Source organism: Osmia bicornis, chromosome 12 (assembly GCF_907164935.1).
Source record: "Osmia bicornis bicornis chromosome 12, iOsmBic2.1, whole genome shotgun sequence".
Taxonomy (NCBI): Eukaryota; Metazoa; Arthropoda; class Insecta; order Hymenoptera; family Megachilidae; genus Osmia; species Osmia bicornis.
Genome location: NC_060227.1, coordinates 2,622,280 through 2,649,364, shown reverse-complemented (window position 1 = coordinate 2,649,364; position 27,085 = coordinate 2,622,280). Strand labels below are relative to the sequence as shown.

Genomic DNA, 27,085 nt, shown 5'->3' with positions numbered 1-27,085 from the left:
TTCAAACAGCCGTAATAAACGCAACTATTTTACCGTTAAATTGTAGCTAAGTTTATTTGATTTTTTAATACACTTGTATTTCATTTGTACTACATATTTTCATAATCGCCGCAGGCATCTATGATGTATTAAATATACGTATTTCTTTAGAGAATTGTACGTGTCATCATTTAATATTTCAAACAAAATTGTTCGTAAAACTTTCGTGTAAAGTTGTGCAAAAACACGATCACTCGACGTTGAATCTCGAAAGCAAATCATCGTGATATTTCTTAACTCGTTAACACGATGAACATTGGTGAACATTTGTTGATTCGATCTCTTATTGTTAGTTTATTTGAGAGCGCGAATCCCTTTCGGCAAGCCCAAGGTTATTAATAACAGATACAATATATGACTTTTTAACGAATTTTATAATTTAAAAACTCAAAAATAAATATATCTCCATATTCTAACATACATATATATGATACTTTCTTCAACAGTTCGATAAGACTATACATGTATATCGTATAATAATAATATTATAATCGAGCATTTTTTCACGCGACAGTCAATCGAAGAATTACAGTAAAAAATATCTGAATGAGCGCGATGATTATGCCAGAAACGATTCAACAGAAATACTCGTAAAATCTCTGTAACCATCATGTACACGTAGAATGGTGAAATTGAGACGCACGTGTAACAAAAAAATCTTGTGCTCCATTAATTATCCAATCTACGTTATACACGTAAGTCGTTTTGTATACTGATAAAATTTGAATTGCAGTCAAATCACATTATCATTTCTTCGACAATGTGGAACAGTTTCCAAACTGAACGTCCTGGTTTCTCTAACGTTTAGATTCGCCATTCAGAAAGATCGAATCGTTTTATCGTTCCGCTAACATAACTATTAAATATACCTTTGAGTTTCGACTAAGTCGTAACATCAATTGCACTGGAACATTTACAGTTTCTCTTCAAATATCTTCCAAGGTGTACATTGACCTTTTATACGACTTTTATAGAGGGAGAAAAACAGGGAGGCTACTGCACCCCTCTTGGGAATCATCCCCTGTTGAAAATAATTTCTTTTCATACTGTACAGTTAGGTAAAACGATGACTTCCTTTGGAAATTGGAAGTTTAACGACGAAATCGGATTTCAATCGCTGCGTCACGATCCCCGATTTTTCTTCCAGTTAGAAAATAAAAATCTGCTGTTTTATGGGGATTGCGCGTGTACATTGAATGTTAGTTTTAAAAGATTCAGAGAAATAGTGAGCTTTCGGCCCGTTCGCGCAGGTGTATTGCTTTCGACATCCTAATCAACGGGGCTCTGTTGCATTCATCCAACCTGGTCCGTTTCTAAAAAGAAGAATAAAAAAGAACGATAATCCTTCAGATACCATATGGAAGAAGCGTTCTGATTTTTCTGTCCATTCATAAATAATTTCCGGTCCGTTCAAGGGCTCGAACGGTCTCGAATCCATTGCGATAAACGCGAGTAATCTGAAAGATTAACCGTCTGAATACGTCGATCTACCTCATCAAGACTCCCAAATTATTTATGAATGGCGTCATACTTCCAAGCGTTTAAATCTCGTTAGCGTGTCCTTTATATTATTTTTCACTTCACGGTAATCACCTGTAACTTCGCGGTTCCGTACAATTTGGGAGCAGACTTCATGAGGTTCGCATCGATTCGCAGCGTTTCGGAAACGACCAGGTCATTGTCTAACGAGATTTAACTGCAATCATTATGAATCATGCGTGAATTAATTAATGCGAAGAACTTAGGCCTGAGAGAAGGAAAACTTCCAAGACTATGGCGTTAATAGAGGTACCTCCCTAAATGAAGAGATTTCAATTTTTCCACTGGTCTCGATCTCGTCACTTAGAGAGTTATATATCGGATAACGTAACGTTTTCGATAAATATGATCAACGATTCGTCTCTCTCATTTTGGACCCGTGTAGACCGTGCGCGAAGAAAATTCGAACGTGTAATCACCCCAAGGGGCGTTTTGCATAAAGTATTCAAAAGTCAACGACAAATATTTTGCAAAGTATCCTTTTTTCTTTGGTCCGTGTTACGTAATTGATTCTTGTTTGCGTTCTCATCGAATACGTATTGTTTTTTTCTTTTTTCCTATTTTTCTTACCATATCCGATGGAACGCCACGCGAGTTCACCGTGGTTCAATTAAGAATTAGATAAAACTTCTCTGTACAAATATCGTGTAATAAAATCTTGATTAGTCTGTAACTGTGCATTAGATGTATCTTGATGTAACGAAGAAGGTCGTTGTAAACGAGATCGCCCTGCGACATTTGTAGGCCAACTTCTATTTTTGTTCTTTGAATTTTTGATACGTATCACTGTACCGTCCACGTAAATTCCTTTGCATCGAGAACGTTTTTTCCTTTCTTACTAAATCACACCGTTTAACTTGCACGATCTTTTCTACGCATACGCACACGTATTACTTCGACGGTATACACGTATATATTCAACATCGATACGTTTAGACACCGAATACATAAACACAGAGAACGCCGTTTCCGGTAAAGGACAAGCGTGTCGTACGATCTACGTAACATAAAAATCAAAATCCCTCGAATTATCGAAATTTCGATGCATTCTAGCCGAATCATATTCCCTGTGATAATACACAAATAGAAGATTACTAAGGAAATTCTATGAAGCTTTAGAAAAATGTGAAAATTAAATATGCTCATGTTAGAAAAGAATTGGTATAGTTATTAGGTCCCATATTCTTAAAACATTGAAAGGGATCAATGAGCGTGGGATCTACAAGTACGATCCTGAGAATTCAAAGTCAGAAGCAGAAGCTCGAGATGATTGTGTATAAACAGAAATACCCCCACCGATTGCGCTGTCCGAGGTTCCTTCGCCGGTAACAAAATCAGCGACAATCAGCGAGTCCTTCGGCACGTTTCCGGTGTCACCTTTGTCTCGTTTCGCCAGCATCTGTTTCAATACCTTGATCTTTTCTTCCTTCTAGATAAAAATAAAAGAAAGAGTGTCCGAAATTCTGACCCGCGCAAGCTTCCCCTGAAATATAAAGAATCCTAATTCTTACCGCAGCGATGAGTTTCTGAAGTTCATCGTTCTCGCGGAGAAGCTTCTGATACCTTTCCTCGTCCTCCTTCGACATACCTACATCCGGATTGTACTTAGATTCAGCCTTGTCCTTAGGGTGCCTAATTACTTCGATCACTTTCGGTACGAAAATCAGGGCCATGCTCAAGAAGCAGCAGAAGATGATAGCAAGAGCGACGAAAGCAAAGCTGGCGTCCTGCTGACTGGCGATCACCATCGTCACGGGAGCTGTGATCAAACAGAGGACAACCACGTTGTATATCGACATCCCTACGTATCTGGAATCGTTGATCTGTTTCACTTTGATGCTCCTCGTCTCGTAAGCCAGAAACAGTCCAAACACCAGTATCACCCCTTTGTAACTGTACATCAAACCTGAAAGATTAAGATGTACTTTTTACGTGTCGTCGATTCAGAACCATTTATTTTTCTCTGATGTTTTCACGTACCCAACCAAATGTTATTGTGCGCGCTTTCGCAGTGCTCCAGTTCTGGTCTAATTCTCGCATCATCGTCGCCATACGGCGGCGATTCCAGCGGAAACGTTTCCATCTTCCTTTGCAATGGATCGAGCACCTGCCAGGAAACCAATAGAACGATATCCAATACCAGCAGTCCGCTCACCATCGTGTACAGCTTCCACGGTTGAATCTTCTTCTGTATGGACGAAACTTTTTGTTTAGCCATGAACAACTAAAAAGAATCGAGAACAGGTTAAAGATGAGGATCATACGAGCAGGAACTGCGAACCATGCAAGGGGCGGTGCAGACTGCCGTGGTTAACTAGAAAAATCGATCGCACGTGATTATCGGTGCGCATATTTCAGTTACTTCGATTATTGCAATTATTTCAAGCTGAAGCACACCAGCTGATTCTCCTCGTACACGTACCTTCGCCTGATCGGCTTTCGTTTTAGTCGTTAACCTGTGAACCCGCCACACTTTGCTGAACATCGCGCCAAACGCTAAAGTGAAACCCGTCGTCAGCATCCAAGATCTGGCTTGACAAACAGCCGGATACTCCCACGGTGACACGAATCTACCGTCGATACCCAGAAGAAATACCGATACGAAACACGCTATCACTCCCAGCAGCATTATAGTGTTGCACACAGGATGAGACGACGTGATCACTCTGAAAGGTAGACGATCATTCTAAAGGTTTGAAAAGGAACGAGGAGGTAGAAACAGAGAAACGTACCTTCTGTGTCTATTCCAAATGTTAAAAATAATTAGGCCAACCGCTATTACCATCCCTACAGACGAAATGGTACCCATGCAAATGAACAAAGGTAACGAGACGGTTCTTAGGACAGTCCTTACAATGGTCCTATCTTGCGGTACTTTGCCACCGATCCATCGTTCCATGTTCCTCCAAGTAAGATTGTCGCTCTGCGTATCGTAATATCCTAACTTAACGTACTTTCCATCGATCACTTGCTCGATTTGGGTCAATGCGATTCTGTCACCTTGCGAGCTGAACGCAACGTATCCCTATAGCATATAAGATCGATTAAAGATCACGTAACGCTTTTTTTTTAAATGTAGTTTTACTGCGACCAAGATTCACGTACAGATACTCCTAGAAACTGAGTGGAATTAATAGCAGAATAAATTTCGTCGGCTATCTCCTTGTTTTCGTAGGTGAAGTTCTTCAAGCTCTTTCCCTGCTTGGTCAGCTTCTCCATCGTTTTATTGAAAGCTGCGATTAAAAACGCAAGATAAAGAACCCTAATGCCACTTACAAGGGACATTACCCAATCGACACACGCCGATTTCGATGCCCTTTGAGTATGATATAGAACTCAAAAAAATATTTGACACGTATTTTTTTATATCGGCAATCGTCCATATAAAAGTTGGGGTTGCAAAACATATTTTCTTGAATATCTCAGGAACTATTAGGTGTAGGGGAAAAATTCAAAATGAAATTTGTGTGTTTTTGAACAGCAAATTTTTCTATGTAGTTTGTGTGTTTTCTATTAAAAAATATATTGAAAAATAATCTATTTTTGTCATTTTTTTCACCCCTTCAGCATGGGCGATTGCCGATAAAAAAAAATACGTGTCAAATATTTTTTTGAGTTCTATATCGTACTCAAAGGGCATAAAAATCGGCGTGTGTCCCTTGTTAGAACCCGAGAACCCAAATTCGCACCTAATGCCACAGACCAAACCGCGTCGTAAGCCAGAGGGGCCTCCTGATATCCTTCCGGATACCGATTGTTATCGATATCATAACCGTCCTCCTTCAGCATTTTATTTAATCTCTGTCTAAAATCTTCGGACGTCATTCCGCTAATCGTCGTGTCGTTATTTTGGTTCCACATTAACGCCTCCGTTGTTAAATGTCCCTCGGCCGCGAGCCTCATTTGATCCTTCGTGCAAGTAATTCCCTCCTTGTCCAAGTTCACTTCGAACCAGTTGTCCTCGTACCAGCCGATGAAGAACCACACGTAACTTTTACCGTAAAGATTTTGATGATACAACTCGCAGAGGACCCTTCTCGCGGCCACCACGTAGAATAAACCGACGATGATCCTGGCGTCCTGGCGACGAAGGTTCCTCACCGCGTCCGATGGGTCCGAGAGAAAACTCTGACGGGTGACTATTTCTATTCCTGCCTCCTTGCAACGGGCTTCTAAATCTTCTACAGTCTGCCAACAGACGAGAGACGTTATTTATTCTCCAACGTTGCTAATGTACGAATCCATGAAGGGATTTATTCTTACAGATATGAACACTTCTTCGGCTTGCTGCAAAATCGCCACTCGAGACCAACCGAATTTTTGTAACAATTTAATTCTCGTTGGATTGTGCACCGTGGCTGATGGATGAGTTCTAAACAGTGTAGGGAATCTATTTCGATCGGACAACGCTGGTGATGATGCGCCATAACACAACTGAAAACGTTAATAATTCTGTTTATTCTTAGAATTTGAAAGAACAATTTGATGACACTCACCACTACCAAGTGCCACATCTTCGCCGCCTCGGCAACGGTCGTACAAACGGTGCTGCATCCTGCTAAAAGCATCAATTTATGGGGGTTGTTGTACAGCAAATTGTACATCACCGAGGCACCGAGTCCTGGCTCGCACTGAAACAAGGATCATTCGCCTTAATAAAGAATTGTTCCTCTGGAAATTTTATAAATCCCTCAACGTACCTCACTGTCATTCGAGTGGAGTTTCAATATAAACCCCGGTAGTAGATTCTTTTCACGATTAACGTCATCCAGGGCCAGGTTTACAGCTGGCATGCAAGCCTGGAGGAAATATTTTTCACCTGTTTTATCTCTTTTCGAAGTAGAGGAAATTCTTTATCGGTAGAAAATAGAAATCAAGATTGATCTCAACCTACCTGTTAATACTTTGGAAACGATCGCTACTCACCTGGCCACCCTGCCACCCACCCTCTCCTGCTATCGGGAAAATACCACCGATATGCAACACATTATCGGCGTCGTCCGAAGTTGACGAACCCTCGATCTCGTTCGTCAACGTTAAAACTATCAGAAGCATCAACATCGCGTAGCACGTGAAATTCTTCCGTTCTATATAAACAGCCCTTAGCTCTTCCCACGTTTCCTTTCCCCTAGGACACACCCCAACAGCACGACGATAAAAATCGTACTTTGTTCGCGTGAATCACAGCCATCGTTGATCACTGATCGCCTTGAACGGAGAATCACTAATTCATGAAGCTTTCACCCCTCGGAGACTTGGGGTTTAACCGAAAGAAGAGCCGTGTACTCGAGGGGATGTTCCCGTTGTCACCTACGGCGAAACACGTCGATCGTGACATTCAAGACCGTGTTCTAACGTTCTCCATCGTTCACCGGGTTCCGACGCTCCTCCTTGCGCGACACCCCGTGAAATTTTCCCAACGAATAGATTTACCGAAGACGGAACGTTCGCGCGAGCTTTCTATTGATCTCATCCCGGCTTTCCAAGGATCGTAGTGGGGATGGGACGACACTGTCCTATGCTTTCACCGAAAATCAATATACACATGTATATGTACACATATTTTATTTTATAACTAGACCCGCTGCTTTTTCAAAAATCAAATTTCATTTTTATCGATGATTTTGAAAGAACCGATCGATCGCATCTTGCTCGAACGATTAAAAGCAAATTCGGACTAATTGGTACGATCGGTAATGTCGCACGGTTGATGGCGCTGTTATGTTTCTGTCATATTTATCAGAGGGTGGTTTGGATCGTTGTTTTCGTGAGGAACTAAACAAAAATTGTATGGGATAATAATTTAATTTTATATAATGGCGGCACAACGAGCCCTACCGCAAAGCAAAGAAGCTTTATTGAAGTCGTACACGACGAGATTAAAGGACGATGTGAAGTCCATGCTGGAAAATTTTGAAGGTTCGTTTTCTAACCTCGCTTTTTGCTCTACCTATTATGATAGAAAATTCAGTGTTTTATAAAGAAATCCTAAATAATATCGTGAAATTTAATCGTGCCATTTGATAAATTTCTATATCGAATTGAAGCGATTGATGTCCTTGTACAGATTGACAATTCATGAAACCTAACCTATAACTGTTCTAAGGAATAACAACAAGCCGGTTTGTTATTTTTTTTTCTTTTTCAGAAATAATAAAATTAGCCAAAGGAGAAAGTGATTCACAATTATCTCGGATGACACAATGCGAACAGGATACGTACGAAATGCATGTTAGAGCAGCTAATATTGTACGTGCTGGAGAATCTTTAATGAAGCTCGTCTCAGACATAAAACAGTACCTGATACTCAACGATTTCCCGTCGGTAAACGAAGCCATAGCACAAAATAGCAAATTATTTAGGACAAAACAAGCGGAATGCGATCAAAAATTAGCTTCGTTAAGGGACGATATGGCCGCAGATTTGTACGACCTCGAAGAAGAATATTACACGTCGATATACAAATAACATAGGCCTTAGTTTTGCGAAGACGTGCAATCGTGTACCCGCCGTTTGGACCATACCTCGATTACAAAAAAAAAAACAAAAAAGACGAAGAAACTCCGTGATTTATTTGTTCAATAAAGTGTATATATTTATTTAAATAAATAAGAATAGTTTTGATAGTACATTCCTACTTCATAATTGGGAGCCTGACAAAGACGCGCGAGAAGATGAACTTAACGACAATCGTTCAGGCGTAATTGTTTCACTTTTATTACTTGAATACTTTTATATAACACACAGACGATACATCACACGATACTTCTAATTGGTAAGTATACTCAGTAAGGTAATGTAGATTCAAGCTTTAGATAATAATAACAATAATAAGAATTAATGAGAATAATAATAATCATAAGAATTAAGAGTAATAAGAATAATCTTATAATAATACTATTTCCTCTTTATCCTTCTTTAACTTGAATGACGATGCCTTTTTCATACTGTACAGCGATAATTTACAGAAATAATACGGAGTTCCCTTCGACCGGAGCAGACCGAGATTACATCGACGCTTGAACGATCGACCTCTTGTCTGGATAACAAAATTAAACACGCGTAATTAATCAGAATTTTTGGAATGTTCCATTCTCGTTATCTCGTTTACTTCACGTAATCCTTGTTGATACGACAAACTGAGCTTCCGTCGACACGGTACTGTTCCAATTGGGAAGCAGCGATTTACACGATACAGGAGGAAAAGTAACAAAAAAAACGTAAAATATCACAGTGTAAAATGCAACGCTGTGACACAGACCCATCAAGTATCGATCGAACGTGTAACTAAATGGAAAGAAGAACAATAGCATCTAAATGTATTATATGTACGATCATCATAGGAGTTGGAACACAATGGTCGGTTCAGCGTATAAATGCATTTTCGTTAATTACTATTATCATCATCATTGTATCGCACGTTTTATCCTTGAGTCAGTCCGCGTTCACGCGATTATAAATCTTAATCAAAGGCTAACCACACTGCCACAATCATACTTTCTTTCAACACCTACACGATTCAACGTAAAAACATTTCGAATTTTCAAGGCGACAACGAAAAATAAAGGGAACACAAGAAAAGTACGCAAAGATCGGTCTCGAAGTAAAATTGAATTTCTAATATTTCGAACGAACACAAACTCCGGGAAACTTCGAGACCGATAAATAATTTAGTATGTACAAAATTCAATTCTCTTAAAATTAAAATTCAGCTCGTTAACGAATTCATTTACCATTTATAGTAATCGAAATAATTGATACCTGTAAGGTGCTTCTTTTCTTTTCTTTTTGGTCCACGTTCAAATATAAGAAAGGAAGAAGCTACACGAAAGAAAATCGTATCGTATCTATATCAATATGTGAACGACTCTTGAGCATATTTGTATAAATAATGAATTTTTCTGAATGTACAATTCTTTTTTTATCGCTTCTTGAACTGACGGTTCTTGGCTTATTGTACACGTACATTAAAGTGTATCAAGTAGACTTAAACTCTACTTTGGCAAAAAACTTGTATAATTCTAGATTCGAATGTTCTCATTCTATTTTCCTTTTTTCTTTGTATTTTATCTAAAAAAATTTTGCATTAAAGTTTCCTGGTCTTTGACTGGCAGCTCGAACGTTTAACGGCTTATAATAGCTGATAAAGTAATCTCAAAAAGGTTTACAAAAATCTTCAGTTCCATCGTCGACTTCTCTCCGTTTGTTATAAAATGTGCCAAAAAGGTGATATGCTATTTTTTTCTTTTCCTTATTCATCAATCAACGAGCCCTCCGTTTCAAAGTGCAAAAGGAAGAAAAGCACTGGCGGCTACTGTTGGCAGTTTCAGTTACTTGTTATTAGGAAAATCTCTTCGCTTCTTTCTCTGTTTTTTAGTTATAGTTAATACAAAGTAAATGCATATACTTGGAATGATACTGTGTTTCATCTCTTCGCTTAACTACCTAAGGAGACGTATTTTCTTGCTTATTTCCCGACGCGTTCACGAACGATATTCTCTCTCGCTTTCTTTTTTTCTTTTTTTTTTCTTTTTTGATTTTTATCGTAGTAGAAATAATCTCGCAGGAGAATGAACTACAAATATAAAAACGATCGTGAACGCGCCGCGTGATGCATTTCTGCGAGAAAAACATTTTGCAGTTGCTTATTCATAGACGACAGCGATCATCGCTCGAAGAAACTTCTGTTCTTTTCATCGCTTTCTTCCGAAGGTTTATCTAACATCTTTTTCGTGTTTACGCAAAATAAAAACTGAAAGAAAAATACTTTGTAATTAGTCTTTTGAGTAGTCGGAACTTGGAATTCCTAGCTCTCCTCGGAGGAGAACCTTTGAGCTTTCGAGCTTCTTTCAGCTCTTCGCGTTTTTATGTTTTTACGCTTCCTTTCCTCGTTTTCTTTCGATTTCGTCCGATCTGAATTTCATCAATAGAGAAGATCGCCGGTCGTTTCAGAGCCCCAGGCGCCAGCATCCTGAGCCGGTTTCAGGTAGTCGACATCGGTCTCGTTTTCTGCTTGATCGGTCGATGGAGTAGAGGTCTGGGTCGATGGAAGAGTCGAGGAGACGGCTCTGCTCGTCACACCCAACTCGAATCCTTCCGATGTCAGATCCACTTTGCTGGGAGTGTAACTGGCTAGGCCACCACCACCACCTGCAGGGAACAAGCACTAGCTTTCAGCAACACTACGGGCTCTACGAGGATCAAAGGTAATCATTCTGACAGATGCTAAATGCTGTTGAACAAACTAATATCTTTCAATCAAGCGTTTCTAAGATCAGCATAATTAATCTATACTAGGGATTCTTTCAGAGGATCGACATTAATAAAGTACTGCAGCTGATTGTAGCTGTTCATAGAGGATACAAGGTGATGAGTCATCGTCGCCTCTGCAAAAGACCGAAAACATTGGGGCAGATTTATTTCAATGAAGAAGATGAAAACGACTAGTCTGACAGAGGAAAAAATAAACGATACGCGGTACGATGGTAAATGGAATTGAACGATTAATATTACCGAGAAGGGTCGGCAAGCTGGTGGTCGAATTGCTCGAGGACGTTTTATTGGTGATCGGTGGTGATTGCTCGTCGGAACCGGAAGTGTCGCCATCAACGCTGCTCTCACCCTCCAGCATCGATGCCTCGCTCGGATATTCGAAGGTACGGGTCGCTGTGTCGTCGAACTGTATTCGATGCTGAAACAATCAGTAATACAATTAGTATTTTTTAAAGGTATTTGCAAAAAGACGAGCACGAAGAAGGAAAAAGGCAGGCGGGTTCGTCTTTTCTGGCGTGTATCGCGCAATAACGCGTAGTCGGCTACGGATAAGACACGGGAAGAGCAAACAACAGCAACGGCATGCAGCTTGGAATAACAGTAACCCGTCACACTCGGTGCTTTTTCGACTATGAGCGAGGACATCGCCTCCTCGTTCGCTCCTTCTCGACGAGCACGATCAAAAGAGAAAGCAATTCTTCCAGAGTCTAGAGAACCGCTCGACGAGTCTCCGTTTGCTCGGACAATATTTCCCGTCTACGACCCGTAACTTGTACCAACGAAGACGTGAAACTATGTATCTTAATTTAGGATGACTAAAGACGAGGTTTAGATTTTGAAAATACAAGCGGAAATGGCACAGCGGATAAACGAAGCGTTGGTCGAAGGCAAATATCAAGATGGAAAGTTCACCTCGCGAGGAGAATCGTGTTTAAAGCGCGCCAACGAGTGTCAAATCGTCCCCCGAAGCCGGATGCATGGAAAGCATCGAGGCCTACGCCGATTGGTCGACGGTATATTGATTTTCATGAAGAAACTGGCGAACCGAACTACCCTCAAAAGAGAGTAAACCTTTTGTGTCGCGCGCCTGCTTTCTCAACCATAAAATCAACCTCGGAGCCAGCGGGTTTCCGCCTCGAGTTCGCGCGTGCTCATCGATCAAGCTTTACGAGCGAAACTTTGCTGAAAGAGAGGTAAATCCTCGGGGCTTCTGAACGCGCCCGTAAAAAGTACCCATTTTTTTCTTAGCCTATTGATTGTTTTGACGTTAATTGCTGCTCTTTTTAGAGGCGCCTGTTTATGCGGTCATCAATTTCATCGATTATCTGCCGATCAATTTGGAGAGAATCCGAATAACGACGTCGTTTCGTTCTGCTTTGCTTTTTTACCAATGACGATCGACGAGAAAACGTTCGCCGCCTTTTTTGCCGCAGCCTTTGGCTCCGTTTCTCTTCGAATTCGACTATTTTGACTATCGGATAGAATTTCTTGTTAGGATACTTAACGAACTACGTCGTTCGCTTTCGAGCAGAAGCGCGCGAAACAATGCGTTCCTTATCGATCGCGAGAAAGGAAACAGTTTATCGTTGCGGACAATAGAAAGAGGAAACTAAAACAGGCTTTTATGTACAGTATTACGCGTTATATTTTGCGTCCTACATGCGCCGGCTCGTGACGCGACGCGTTTAGAAGAATGCGGTCACGTCGCGCGTTTCCTTCCGAAACTCCGTTGGCGAAAATTTTACAGAAATTTTTCAACGACATCCACCGAGGGAGTTTCACAATGACGCGAGCTTTGTACCAGTGTAGAATCGTTCTTCAACTCCGTTCGTAAACACACTAGAAGTTTAGTATCGTCTCGTGGAAACGTGCTTCAGGTGCATCGTCATCGAGTAAGGTCGCTCGACGTGTATGCAAATGAAGGAATAATGTCAACACTCCTGGTCGAGGGTAATTTGTCGCATCGTGTAGGGGTAACGGTATTTCAAAGAGACGAACAGCCTCGCGATCTATGAAAAATTTGCTTTAATTACTCGGTCACGGATGTGCCGTAAGATCGTAGGGATAGGTCATCTCGATGCGATCGCTTCCTCGTTCCTCGATCCGTCGATACCCACGGATCGTCGATCGAGACTGCTTATATTCGCTATATCCTATTTGCATATCCTGTTCCTCGAAACTGAAAGTCTCGCTTCTGCTTTCATTTTTCTTTCTTTTTAATTCTGTACATTTCAGGCGAAGGTTTTTTGAAATTTCTGCAGGTTCTCCTTATAGTATGATATTGCATAGTGCAGTATTATTAACGGTACGCAAACGTAATTACAACGCAGAGTTTTCCGTAACGAAACGAGATTAGAAATTCAAATAAATTTATCAAGCTTAAGCGAGGCAGAAAAAATATCTTTCTTGCTGCTTGGAGAAGTCAGAATTGACTTTGGTGTATTTTTCGCTATGCCGACCGTGCCGAAACGCTGCAACCGTATCACAATCAACACCGGGAATTACCGAGACGGCCAATTTTCTCGGGAAAGGAACGGTCTTGCAATTGTTGCGAGAGACGACGGCCACCAGCGTTGCGCAAAACTGTGGCAAAAACCTCTGCATTGTGCGAGACAGCTGTTATTTTTACCAAGTAATCTGCAACACAAATACCGTCGTTAAGCTCGCGATCTTTTTCCTCGATCGTGGAACAATTAAGAATGACAGTTAGCAGCTTGGACCGAATGCAAAGTCGTACAGGTATCTCGTAAAATTGATGTTTGTGACGCGAAACCATGTTTTCGAACGGTAGAACGGTGTATCCGCAAGAAACAACGAACTTATCGGTCGCTTTTCAATGCTATATTTTAATTTTATGAAACCCGAAGGAATTCTAACGGTGAAAAATTGCCAGTTCGAGATGATACGTTGCTCAACGCGTCTGCATCCTAAGCTGGAAAAGCAAGTAAAAATTGCTCAACGGTTAGTTGCTCAATTACGCTTAATACGTTCGAGGTTTCTTTCTTACGCCTCGTCATTTTAGCAGCACCGTTTTTCTGCTAATTTAAAAACCATCAGGTTTCTCTGCCGGACCCAGTGTTTCCCAATAATAATATCGTTAATATACAGTATTCAATATATCCTTCTAATCTTTGGAAATTACCAACATTTTTTTCTGTTATATCAGTTGGTCGTTTGTTTCTACACGAGTTTCTTAATATCCACGAGAAATGTATCTTAAATCTTACAAAAACATTGCCGAATAAAAAATATTATTCATATGATAAGGCGTCGCTTATCAAAGTCATCGTCGTAAAATTGTTGCGAATTAATCAACCGAGATGCGTACGTGGAACCAATAAACGTTCTTTCGAATCAATGAAACAATAGCGAATAATTACGCGGAATTCTAGGAAGTTATCGGACGATAACGAAGCTTCGCGATGCATATTGCATAACTGGCACGCGCGAAACAGGAACGATTATATATTTTTTAAAATACAACCGTGTAAATTGTGAGGGGTATTCGTAATCGAACGCTATTATTCGCTGAATCGATGGAAACTTGAATTTGTTGACAATCGTCAGCGATTCTCACCTGCTGTCCTTGATTGCAAATAGGCCGCGAATTCGAAATTTCTGTTTATACGATCCTCCCCACTTCCTTTCCCTCTTTATCGAGAACCGTTATCGTTTATACAATTCGAATGCTCGATTTTATCGCGTTCCGTGAATTCGTGTCTCGTAAACCCTTAAATAGGTATGATTATTCGATGACTAGAGAAACAGACTGAAATTCTACAGAAAGTGTTAAATCAAGCGTCGAGAGTGGTAGAACGACTCGTCGATAGCACGGAACAACGACCGCGTTTTCTACTCGAGAATTATTCGAGGATAATTCGAATTCCGTGTCTCGTAATAGACACTGTCCCTGTCCGGCACTCGTATCGAAACGATACGCTTGACCGGACAATCGAATAAATCCGAAGAAAATACGGCGACGGCTCATCGACGGAACAATCGATTCAAGAGATATCGATTTTTCCTCCTTGGAAGATCGATCGACAATGAGCGTGACGAAGCGAGCCTCCAACTTGTGCCAGCCGCTTTAAACATGGAAATATTCCGAACCGCGTTTTCTCTACGAAACGCTACCGTCCCGAGAAACTTTCGAATATGCAAATTCCCTCCTTTTACCGGTTTCCATTTTTTCATATCGCTTCTTACGTAACGTTATTAAAAGAGATCTTACAAGGCGGGTTAATTGAAGACCGGAATGAAAAGAAACAACGAGATTGGCTCGCGGTTCGAATTACATATTCGATATCTATGTTTGCAACGATTGCGTTCGATTGGTCATGAAACACCTCGATCACGGCCACTACCGATTTAACAAGAATATTTCTAAATCTTATCGTTACGAGTATTCGAAAGATAATGGCCGAAATGTTGAAACGCATCTGGAACCCGGTGAAAATGGTTCCTTGTATATCGCCCGTTTAGGGAGAAGCGTGCGGAACGGAATGGTACGTTTTACCGCGTTCCCATGAGCAACGCTAGATTAACTCCTTTGACGAGCTGCTCGAAAATCGTTCCCGGTTCGTGCATCTACTACTTTTACTTTACAAATCGACGTTGCAAACCACTCAGATTTACCAGTTCTTCGTTACGCCAGTACCGCTCCTAAACTCGTGAGAAAATCATTCGCGCGATACGTTTTCGGATCTGTTTCATCAATTAAGTAAAATTAATTAAACAACCGTAGATGTTTGAAACAGTTCCGAGAACAATCGGTTTTCTAATACCGCCTCGCTCACGAGAAAAGTTGAACCATGAAAATTAATGAGCTGTCTGCGCATTGTTATAGCACATTAATTATTTAGAACGATTATGTATATACGGCGTGTCATAAAAGACTTCTATATCTATATTCCGAAAGCCACTGTATCTTTACGTGTTGACACTCGCAATGACGGTATAAAGACGGAGCGTTTAGCGTTAATTGTATAGAATCAAAGATGATTTGCTCGACTACATAGCCGACAAACGAATGTACACACAGATAACTTATCGCGGTGACAAATGGTAGGTTGATCGTGCAACTTGCGTTGTTACGTTAATAATTTCCGAACAGTTTTTTCCTGGTTCGAACAAGATTTCCTTTTATGGAGAAACGAAAACCGCGGCGAAAATTGAATGTCACCAGGGTTACGTCGTCGTAAAATGTTCTTTTCTACCAAAGGACAAAAAGTCTAACGAAAATTCCGGAGGCGTTGGAAGAGGGAAAATGGCTGAAAGGAGGCACGGTTGTTCGCCCTTGAATATTTAACAATCTCTTTTCACGGGGGAAAGCGTATTCCCACGTTGTGCCAAGGGCTCTTACAATTACTTGTTGTACACCGTGTATTACGTTGCTTGCTTTTCGACTTAAACGAGCTCCCGCCGGTGCAGCGCGTCGCGATGGTACTGCAACTGATTAGATTAGATAGCGTTGGCTTAGAGCCGAGTATCGAAAAGCTCGTTTGTCAAAGGAGTAAAAAATCAACGGGATGTTTTCGATAAAACCTAGGCTTATTAACGTCAGTGATTCGAGCTGATAACGTTTCGCCAAGATCTCATGGATTTCGCTGCTTTATTATGCGTTGCATAACGCTCGATTCGTTTTCCCCGCTGGTTCGAGAGGGAAATGCGAGGGAAACTTATTCTCGAGTTCTCACGACCAGCAACGATTACCTGCCTGTTTTGGAGCAACGAGAGGCGAAGGATTTTATAGAGATTTTCTCTTCGGCATTACTACTTTTGGTCGGATTCGTTGCGCGGTATAGTTCTCGCTTACTTTGTGATTTCGTGGTGTCCTCGACAGGTTGCTGCGTCCATTGATGAGCACGTTGTCGTTAAAGAACGAGACGTCGCAAGGCGAGGGTGGGCCACCTGTAAGCTCCCATTCAGCGTCGTCGGTCGTCGACGCGTCCAATGTGGCGTCCAACACTATGATGCCGCCATCGCCAACCTGTGTGAAACAGAAACAATTAAGAAGGAAGGAATTAAATTTCCAAGATAGGAACGAGTCCAGCGGAATAATAATAAAAGATTATGTTCTGCCTAATTTATTGCTGTTATACCAAATTTATGCCGCTTGCACCAAGTATTATTTTATAGGCCCGAAGGTTTTTGTTTGAAAATTATTTTTGTTAAATTTTCTATCAAAAGGGTTAATCCCGTTTGTTAAGAAATAAATAAATAAACGCAACGCGTCGATGTTTCCAAATAAAAGTTCGAGTACAGTTTAGAAAGTACAGTTCACACATGGATATCGATAATCATAAAAAGATACGAAGATTATCGACGACTTATCGAACGAAGAATCTAAAGGTTCAAGAACGATTCGAGATAAGCGGCGTGTAACTTTCTCGAGACGTTTCCTTTTGAATACCAAATAATAAGCAGGCTAAAGGACTCGTGTCCCCCTCAGAGTATTCATCGACATCCGTCGCCGTTCAATTATTTCGTGAATGAACATCCTGTCTGTCGATTTGGAAAGCGCGTCGAATGAAAAAAGCTACGCGAACGCATCTCGTTGACACGCGCTGCGATGTCCTTGGAATTCGAATAATTTCCTGACCAACCTGTGTATCTTTCTCTCTCTGTGTCTCGAGTAAGATGAATATCTCAAAGTCGGACGATCGCTCGATTTCCAGTCCACTTCCGGCGTCGAGACGAGGTTTTCGAGAAAGCGTTTCAAAAATCATGCGCGACAATGATTTCCTTCGGCGACCAGGGAGAATTCGGGTTGAACGGTGATCGAAGAAAAAAATGCGGTCACGGATCATAACGCGAAGCCGCATTACGGACGAGCAGAGATCGGGGCCGCGTAACGCAATATATCTGGATTTGAATATAACGTGCCAGGGATGCACTGGCACGAGAAGATATCGATCGCTGGTCGTACGTTGTTATCGATCATCGGATCATCGAATCACCGGAAGACGCTAAGAAGCGTTCTTTCACAATAATTCGATATTTTTCCAATGGCGATCCATGGGTGCGAATCAAAAATATCGACGATCGAGGCGTTGTAAAGATAATTCGCTTCTGCGTTATCAATCGACAGATAAGGAACGAGTTACGTTTATAAAAAGAAATATTGGGAAACCGTTTTCTTGCAACCGCCGCGCATCGTTTCGATTCGAAGGAAACGGCTAAAGGATAAGAACGGCAATGAACCTAAGGGCGAGGTGCTTGACTTCATGAGAAACTCCCAGGACTTTTCTTTCCATTATTCCGAGCACCACTAGGATATCGCTCGTAGACCTTGAACCTTCGAGGAGTCCACGACGAGACGATCCCCTAACGATCGCACGCGAATCTATCTGCGAGAGACCGCGGAGAACGACATTGAAAACTTGGAAAATTACAATGTTCTATCATTTCTATCGATAGGTGTATGTCGTGATAAGAGATGACACGTGTGGCTGGCTGCACGTGTCGCGAACCTCGTTATTTCTCTTCGTGATCTAACGCCGTTGATTACAGTAAGTACCTCTAACGAGACGAATCGGTAAATGTATACAAATTCACCTGTTCGACAAACGTCGACCGAATAATTTGAAGAACTGCGTCGAGCACGTGTATTTGTAAATATTCCCTGGCTCGTCTCGTTGGACGGATTATAAATGAAACCGGAATTTAACAACTTCAAAAGTCGTCTCTTTTCATCCCCTTTCAACGAAATTCCCTTTGTAGCTGTAACTTCGAACGTCCGCGATAGTCGACTTGTAAAGGAACTTTCTCCTCTTTGTTCTACCCTTTTCTCTTCGGACTATCAGTTTGATTCGTGGGACGCGAACAACGAAATTATGCAAGAAACCACGCCCCTGCTTGTTCGCCGTCTATTCGCGAACCCCCGACAAATTTATTTGCCGCCGCGACGCGACGCGTCGTTAACGCCACCGCGTTTAGTCAGCATTGCCAGTAAATCGTATGAATCAGTTCTTGCTCACACGTTTCGTGTGATACGAGTCAGGATCCGACGTTTCCATAGTCTCCATTTCCTAAATTAAATTCACGGTGTATCATCAAGATGCAGTTTAATTCAAAAAATATAACAGAATATCCTTTTTCCACTATTCTAAGCATATGTACAACTTAACGCGGTGATAATTAATTACCGGTAATTTAGTTTATCTCTAATTACGTTAACAAACATGTTATCAGTCTCGTTGCCACGCGCCAGTGCAACGAGCTTATCTCACTGAATTAATAGAACGATAAAAAGTGTTCAAATTATTCGAACGGTGAATTGAAAAGTTCGAGTGAAACGCGTTCTTATCCAAAACTGGATTTACGTTGCGTAAGCGGAGAAAGACGATGCAAAGCAACCGACGAGCTCTGAATGCAAATGCAAATTCGACCTACGACCAGGTGTTCGTCTTCGAAATCGAGTTTTCTCGTTGCTGCCGAACTGGTCAAGGTCAAACGAGGTTGCACGCTTTGAAAAAATCCTTTAAAGTTACAGAATAATGCACTCTGAAAGAACAGAGGCTCGCAGAAGCTTGCCAACTTCTCCCGTTCGTTTAACCCGTTCACACTCGCGTTCACGAGGGGAATGAAAAATTGCGAAGAGGCGTTCGCTAGACCTTGCCTTCGGCTTTATTTACCAAACGAGCAATTATGCGAGCCCGCAAAAGTGCCGGAGGAATGAACGACTCCGATCCTCCGCTTTGAATTCGTCCAAGTCATCGGACAGCCGATAAATTTCTTCGATCCTGCGGAATGCCTGAACTCGGTACGCGACCCATCGCTGCTTATTTACTGCCGCGTCGCGCTGATAAAAACGTAAACGGTAATGGGGTTAAGGAATGCACCGGTCGGCCGACTCGAGTCGTGCCTCGAACAACCGACAAAAGTTCATTAACGCTGAATCGTTCCTTTCGATCTTGATCGCGGTTAAAACTCGCGGATGCAGCTTTGCACGCGTCTTCTTCCTGTATGGATTGAAAACGTATTTAGTCCGAAAATTCGGATGCTAGATTAGGCGCGAGATTAGGAGAGGAAGCTATTGTCGCGTTTGGCCTACATACCAAAAAGTGTAGCGGTCGATTCGGTTGCGACACGATCGTCGGAGCGGAGTGCTCCATAGAAGGTACGATAACGGGCCACGACAGCTTTTATCATGGTGTGCGTTCTAGGACAGCCATATACGAGAATTCCCATAGCGTCTTACGGAATGTCACCGCAGTCACAGTACCCGGCCGACTGCCATTTCTAAGCTATCCAACTTCTACCTTGCAATTCCTCGAAGAAACCGCGAGGCGACCTGCCGAGATCGCGAGGTCAATCGAGAGAAACTGTGAATTCGATTCCCTCCGTCGTGGAAAGGAACATCTCCATCGTGTCCAGATAAAGATAACCGTGCATGCGATTCGATTGAAACGCTTCGAATCGTTCGGCGTAAAATCCACCGTCCAGAAGATAGAAAATTATCGACCCAGACGAGAAGATAAGGTGTCCAGGTGTTAACAAGCGTTTATCAACCGATGAATTCAACGTCTCTGTTCGACAGGCAATCGGTTTTTATCGACTCCGCATATATCCTGGAAGAATTTTATCCGCTGTATTCTCAAGGAATAGGATTTCTTCTGGAACTCGACACGCGAAAAGTAAGACGCGCGACGCGAATGGCAGACTACGGTAATAAGTATCGAAAGAAAGAAGGTCAAGGATACATTCTCCAGCCGTATAAACTCGATTACCGTGCATGCAATACGGTAAACCAGCTGACGAATGCAACGAACAGTGCTTCTTTGAACGATGCGGCAAACTATGCATGCATCTTACACCGTTCTCCAGCGGGATCACCTTGCGATCTACAATCTTCTTCGAGCGAGTGTCTTATCGAACACGAGCGAAAAAATAATTGGATAAACTGATAGAGAACGGGATGACTCATCGATCATTTACAAATCGAGGCTCAGTTTTCAGTCTGTTCTTATTAGTTACCAATCGATATAACGATCAGCTGATTCATCTAGCTGTATTCTAAACTACGCGTCATTGTATGTACAAATAAAACCGATAAGAAACTAATTTCGTTTTTATTTTCCTTCGACGATAATGCAAATACACGCGTACATTGTACAGTGAACGTTCTAAAAGAGTCTCGTTTTCCTTTCTTGCCATTGTACCCGTGATGTTACATCAGGCCATTCACTGCAAGGGGAATTCTCGATAACAGTAATAATGCAGAAAGCGAAGAAACGCGTTTAATGCTTATGTAATAACGCATAACCATCGGTTGCGTTCCTTGCTTCCGGTTTTAACGTCCTTCTACGGAGGCAACGAATGTCTACTGTAGTCTAAAACAAGCGAATCACAGATATCAAGCAACATTTGTAACCACAATAAACAACGCTTGCTTCCATTAACCGAGTAACGATGAAATTTTTCATTTCCGTAACAATTAAAAACGCCTCGTAATTTCTGCTTTCACCGCGGACAAACTTTCGAAGGATTGTGAAAGATTTTTACCGTTACCGAGCTCCCTTCGACACAAAAATTGGAAATATTTCCGAGAGAAACACGTGTACTTTTCGTCGACGTAACGTCAGCTCGGTAACGCTTCTCGCTCCACGATTAATTTCTTTCCAACTGCATATTACGAAACGAGCATCGTTGCACTCGGCTAACGATAGGAATTCCACCAGCTTAATCTCAGCAATGCTATTACATTTTTCCTTCTCTTTTATTACTTTTATCCTTATTCCGATACTCAGTCCATGCGTGGTAAGTATCTATTTAGACCTAATTCAATGAGCACGCCCTCGGTATCCGCCGCGCAAGTATTTTCGTCGATTAATAAGACCAATTATCGCGTTCAATTAGCTACCCAACGGTAATTAACGCGTGGTACACGTTCGCCGGGTTAAAACGCACCGGATTGCGTAATTATTACCGAGTCGTCGAAGGTTAATTAACGCGACCGAGTGTTCCGCGCGATACAATCGCTACGACTATGTAATCTCTGCGCATTCTTAGTCATCAAAGTTTCTCCCATAACTTTCTATCTATTTCCTTCAACTATTTTAATCTATCCCGAAACTACGGAAGCTTGAAAATTGCAGCTTCCAAGTTACTACTCTAACTGTCGTCGTTCGATGAAAGGAGCTTTTAATCATCGCTCGATTACCAACAAGAAGGTTGCAACAGCGGCAAGTTGGCGGAGGGAATCGTAGACGAGGCGAGGTTACCTTACGCCTTACACCTTACGGGACAAGCAATCGGATACGCGCGACATGTCGTCAATCGAATTACGCGTGTCGCGCGAAATTTCATCTTTCCCCGAGGCTGACCGTTAAACGTAAACGTACACTTGTAGGTAACCGTATACACTAGCAACGTACGGGAAAAGAAGAAAAGATCCGCTTAGAAAACGCGTGGGCGTTAAGCGGCTGATTTCGTCGTCAGTTTCGTCCTTAGAAATGATCCAATTGTTCCTCGGACGAAACGGGGCTTCTCTTATACGTAAACTAGCGACTAATTCCTTGAAGAACAGATCAAAGAGAAAACGTAAGAAAGGTTTCGTACGGTTTGGCAAGATGCGCAGGTTTCGAAGCACGTTCCAGTTTCCGGTTCGTTAAACGGTCGTCTTTCGACCGATTCGCGGATACCCCGTTACGGGCATTAGATCGAGCAGGAACGATCATCTAGGAAGATCGTGCAGCGAGAAATTGAGCCAGGACGAAGGAGAAAGAGCTCGTTGGCAAATTATCCGGGGCTATCCGTATTCAAACGGAGCTTCCGGGTTATCTAATGCGAGAAAGTCAGAATCATCGCCATATTCGATTTACCGATCTTAATTCTCTGCTTTTTACGCGATTTACGATGAATCAAAAGGCAAGATTCCGCTGGAGCGCGAAATGGAAAAGCAAATAAACGGTCGTGCGTACACGAATGGTTTAAATGTGACCGCGTGCTTCGAATGCTCAGACGTTACTTGAAATTCCGTTAACATCGTGGCAGCGAGCAAGCACGCGCCTCGACCAATGGCTCGGACGAGAGGAAGAAGAAGGCTTTTGTTAACGCGATGTATTAAAGGAAAGTGAAATGCTTGAATTATGTACACGTAGGAAAAGAAAGTAACTCGTACCAGGCCCCTATTGAACCGTATCAATCGCAAACTTCTTTTTGCATCCAAATCACGAACTGTTGCTCTCTTTCACGTCGATTCTAACGAGAAAATTATTGTTTTTAAATTGACTCTATCAGGCTAATTTCAACCTTCGTTTCGCTCCAACGATAACTGGAAACGTAGGTGTTAAAAAAAAATTGGAAATATATTGCTCCGATAAGAAATCGAAGCCGGTGAAGATTAAAAGGTATCGGTGACTCACCTTCGGCTTCTCCCGTTTCCTTTTAATGATTAGTCCATCGTTCTCGATATAATCGGGCACGTCCTTCCGGTTACTGAAATTGAACACCATGGTGTTGTTCTGTTGATTCCAGGGCTTCGTCTCCCATAGACCGGCGCCACCTGAACCGGTCTTTTTCGCAGGTTGAATCTCCTCCGCGCTCTTCAAGCTAACCACAACCTTGGTAGGTTGTTCTATGCTCTTCACCCGATTGATCAGATTCTTTTCCAGCTCCCGGTTGCTCAAATTCTGTTGAGGATGCTGCGTCTTGGTCGACACGAGGGGTCTTATTATCCCTATTTGTTTTTGAGGTGGCGATTCGTTGCTCTTTTGGCATCTTATCGTTTTCGAATCGTTCCCTTGAGGATAGGAGGTGATGGTCGAGGACTTGATCAAACCTAGGCTACAGATAGCCCCGATCGGTTTGTTATCAACGTTAACCTTCGCGTCGGTATCTTCTTTACTGTCCTCGATCTTCCTATCGCGTTTGTCCGTTTCTAGCCTCTCCTGCAGCCTCGATACCACCGTCTCTTGTTCCGTTACGGCTACGTTCCCTGTATCGTTTCCCGTCTCGTTCCCACTAGAATCGGACAAAAACGACTTGCCCCTCGACTCCGACGGCTTGGTCTCGTTTCTAGCATCCGGCTGTTCGTCCGTCGCTTTCTGTCCGTTCTGCTTGAAACCCGGCAGGTAGGACTTGTTCGAGACGGGCTTGTCGTTGAAGCTGAACTGCATCGTGACCCCGGTTCTCGCGATGTTCTCCAACGCTGCTTTCGAAATGGTTTTCGGTGCGTCGACCTCCTCCTCCGCGAGCTCATCGTCGCTGGCTACCACCGTCGGGTCGATCGGCAACTTTGGCTCGTCGAGCTTCTCTCGTTCCGCAGGACTCTGTATCCTTTCCGGCGACCGCTGTTGTCTCGGATGTTCCGCGGTGTTATTTACCGTGGTCTCGTCGGTTCGTGGGAATTTGCTCGGTTCCGAGGAGGGCAGGGACATTTGTCTTAGCAACTCCCTGCTGGGACTCGGCGGTGGTTTGTGGACGGGACTGGAGTTCTGCCTGGGCAGCTCCTTCATCGGGGACGGTGGACTGTGCCTCGTCGCGTTCTCCTTCATCGGTGACGAAGGGCTGTGCAGCCTGGGCGAGGGAATTCTGGGGGAAAGAACGGGCGTTACGGGCGGGGATTTCACGCTGATCTCTAACGAGGACTTGAATTTACTTAATTGAGGCTCGGGACTCGGCGCCGGGGAGAACTTGAACTTGAAGGATGGCTCGGGCGAGGGCGAGGGAGAATGCGACTTTTCGATCTGCTGGAACTTGCTGACCACCGACGACACCGACTGCACTATGGGGTCCGTGATCACCCCGTCGAAGTGGAACTCCTCTTGCGTCTCGATCAACTCGGCTGTCGGTTTCTGCGGCAGCACGATCTTCTTCGGGGAACCGGCCGTTCGCGAATTACCGTTCACGAAAGGTTTCGGTTGGACCGGTGGTTTGGTCACCATCTTCTTCTGCGTGCTCTGCGCTTTGAACGTGTCGTTGATGGTCTTGAAGGTGGCTACCTTCGCTGCTACCTCGCCCTTCGGTTTCAGCTTCTTCGCGGACCCCTCGAAGATTCTCATGGTGGTCTTGACTAGATCCGGCGGTGGCCTCTCGGTCTCCGCCAGCAACGGTTTGATTCTCTTCGGTTTATTCACTGCTTTCGGCCTGTCCAACTCGCCCAGTCGGCTCTCTATCTTCACCGTGGTCCGATCTATCAGGATAATGTGGTCGTTGACCGGCTCCTGCTTCAGACCGTTCGCGGCAACGCGACCGGTTAGGCCACGAGTACCGGCCACCTCGTCCGCGCCATTGTACCTCAACAATGTCTCCACGCTTCTCGCTCGTTTCATCGATTCGTTCCCGCGCGAAGCGTTTCTATACCTGTCAGTTTTCGTCGCGGCACCGGTCGTCGCCCTCTTCGCGTATTTCCTAGCGCTCTTCTCGCTCGATTCCTCCTCGCAATCGAGGAGATCCTCGAGGCTAGCCGCGCGTCGGAAACGTTGCACCGACACGCGGCTCTTGTTCATCTCTCTCAGAGTTAGGTTAAGATACTTACTTTTCAACTTGTTCACGATCCCCGGTCCGTATTGCAACTCCTCCGAGCTATCGCTTTCACCGTCGTCGCTCGACGACCCTCTGTTCCTCGCCATTTCCGTTTCGATTTTACCCGACTTGCTTTTCGATACCTCCATCAGAACGTCCCTTTCCACTTTGTTCGTACCACGCAGCGCACCACCGACGCCGCCACCACCACCGGTTACACGATGCTCCTCGCAGCCAGCCAACGGATCGCTGCTACTCTTCACGTCTTCGTTCTCCGATCCGTCACCGTGTTCCGATTTCCGTTCCGTGTCCGTCGGCTTGCTCAACGTACCGTTCGCAACATCCTCCGAGTCCGAGCAGAACGAGAGATCCGCCTCGAGACGCATGTTGCACGCGACTGTCGAGCCGGCGACCTCGGTAGCCACGATCGTGCCGCCACTGACGATGGCGCCACACGCCGGTCCTCTCGAGAAAAACGGGCAAGAAGATACAACGACACCAGCTATGGCGCTTCCACCACTACCACCGTTACCGTTCGAACTGTTCACCGTATCCGAACTCTCCTCACCGGTGCTGGTCGTACGCGTTCTCGAGGAAACGTTGCCGGTTAAGCACTGCTCCTGACCACCGGACGGATCGACCGCATCGGTCGTACTGTTCGTCGTTGTAGTCGCCGGGGTGCCACCTATCACCGCTGAACATAGCTTCACGCTCGCTCCGTTGTTCGCGAGAACCTTGTTCTGTTGTCTGCGACGCTGGATCAAGTCTCTTTTCCACTGTGGCACGTTGTTGCCGCTCGTTTCGCCGGCGCTTGTCGTCGCGTTGCTGGCGGTAGCCATGTTGGACGCGCGATGGGCGCGTTCGCAAACGCGCGCCCGTCTCTACACGACCAGCTTCCCCCCCACCCCACCCCTCGCCGTCTTCCGCCGCCGATTTTGCCGCTGTCAAAAATTCTATTCCTTTCCTTTCAAACGCGACGACGCCCGGTTCTCGTGCCTCCCGTACCAACCTTTCCGTCGACGGCAACGCGAGCACCAGCTGCGAAGGTTCGCTAAAAAATCGATGTCGCCGACGCATACGCGTATAACAGGGTTGCACGCGCGAAAGGTTGACAGAAAACACCTTTCGTACGTCTCTTTGTAAGATACATAAAGGTTTAGTACATCTTTTGCGTTACTCGTGCTACGAAACGCTCTGGCCAATGATTGCTTGTCATCAGAGAATCGTATCCGAGTAACCAGAATATCGAGTTGTAACGTGGTTCGGTTGTAACCATATAATCGGGATAATAGTCGAAAAGGCACCTGTTTGTTGGTTAACGCACCGCATTCGCACACGCGCACAGAAACCGACGAGACTGACCAGCAACTGGACGGGTTGGGTTTATCGTGGCCCGTACTATTTCACTCCATGGTAACTATCGCGTCCGCTTCCTGGTGCAGCCTCGTACCCGGCGAAGGCTCGCCAATCGCTGGAAATCGAAAGTACCTGACTTGTGGGCACGCAATCGCGCACGCACTCCCGCACCCACACGAAACGCCGACGAAAGGCGAGCGTGTGGCCCTCCTCGTTCGTTCGCTTCCACACCACTCCTGCTCCTGTCGAGATATCGCCTCTCTCTCCCAACTATGCACCGGTCCCCTCTCTCGTTCCACGACACAGCCGAACCGTGTCTTTCTTTCTCTTTCACCCTTCTTTACTAGCCCCAGTTTGCCTTTGCGACTGCTCGCTCCACGCCACCCTGACGTCACGATCTCGAAAGACG

The 27,085-nt window shown here is 43.8% G+C and overlaps 3 protein-coding genes across 4 annotated transcripts; 1 reads left to right on the top strand and 2 right to left on the bottom strand.

The window, feature by feature from the left end:
• Positions 1 to 39: 39 nt before the first annotated feature.
• LOC114873223 (gamma-aminobutyric acid type B receptor subunit 1) lies at positions 40 to 7,023 on the bottom strand. 2 transcript variants are annotated; one of them, XM_029181312.2, is made up of 11 exons: positions 6,505 to 7,023; positions 6,279 to 6,377; positions 6,075 to 6,209; positions 5,842 to 6,012; positions 5,268 to 5,766; positions 4,684 to 4,811; positions 4,311 to 4,603; positions 4,001 to 4,244; positions 3,559 to 3,802; positions 3,090 to 3,484; positions 40 to 3,007 (listed from the first exon to the last, which is right to left on the bottom strand). In XM_029181312.2, the coding sequence occupies exons 1-11, from the start codon at positions 6,637 to 6,639 to the stop codon at positions 2,798 to 2,800; spliced, it is 2,553 nt and encodes an 850-aa protein (XP_029037145.2). In that variant the 5' UTR covers positions 6,640 to 7,023; the 3' UTR covers positions 40 to 2,797. The 2 variants fall into 2 exon arrangements, with proteins under 2 accessions (XP_029037145.2, XP_029037146.2); XM_029181313.2 differs by having other exon boundaries at positions 3,559 to 3,766.
• Positions 7,024 to 7,291: 268 nt separating this feature from the next.
• Positions 7,292 to 8,207, top strand: LOC114873252 (mediator of RNA polymerase II transcription subunit 22). Its single transcript, XM_029181376.2, has 2 exons — positions 7,292 to 7,497; positions 7,727 to 8,207. Exons 1-2 carry the CDS (start codon positions 7,395 to 7,397, stop codon positions 8,044 to 8,046), a joined length of 423 nt encoding a protein of 140 aa, XP_029037209.1. The 5' UTR covers positions 7,292 to 7,394; the 3' UTR covers positions 8,047 to 8,207.
• Positions 8,208 to 8,271: 64 nt separating this feature from the next.
• LOC114873249 lies at positions 8,272 to 27,045 on the bottom strand. Its single transcript, XM_029181366.2, has 4 exons — positions 23,220 to 27,045; positions 16,667 to 16,840; positions 11,092 to 11,269; positions 8,272 to 10,728 (listed from the first exon to the last, which is right to left on the bottom strand). Exons 1-4 carry the CDS (start codon positions 26,157 to 26,159, stop codon positions 10,502 to 10,504), a joined length of 3,519 nt encoding a protein of 1,172 aa, XP_029037199.1. The 5' UTR covers positions 26,160 to 27,045; the 3' UTR covers positions 8,272 to 10,501.
• Between the last annotated feature and the right edge of the window lie 40 nt (positions 27,046 to 27,085).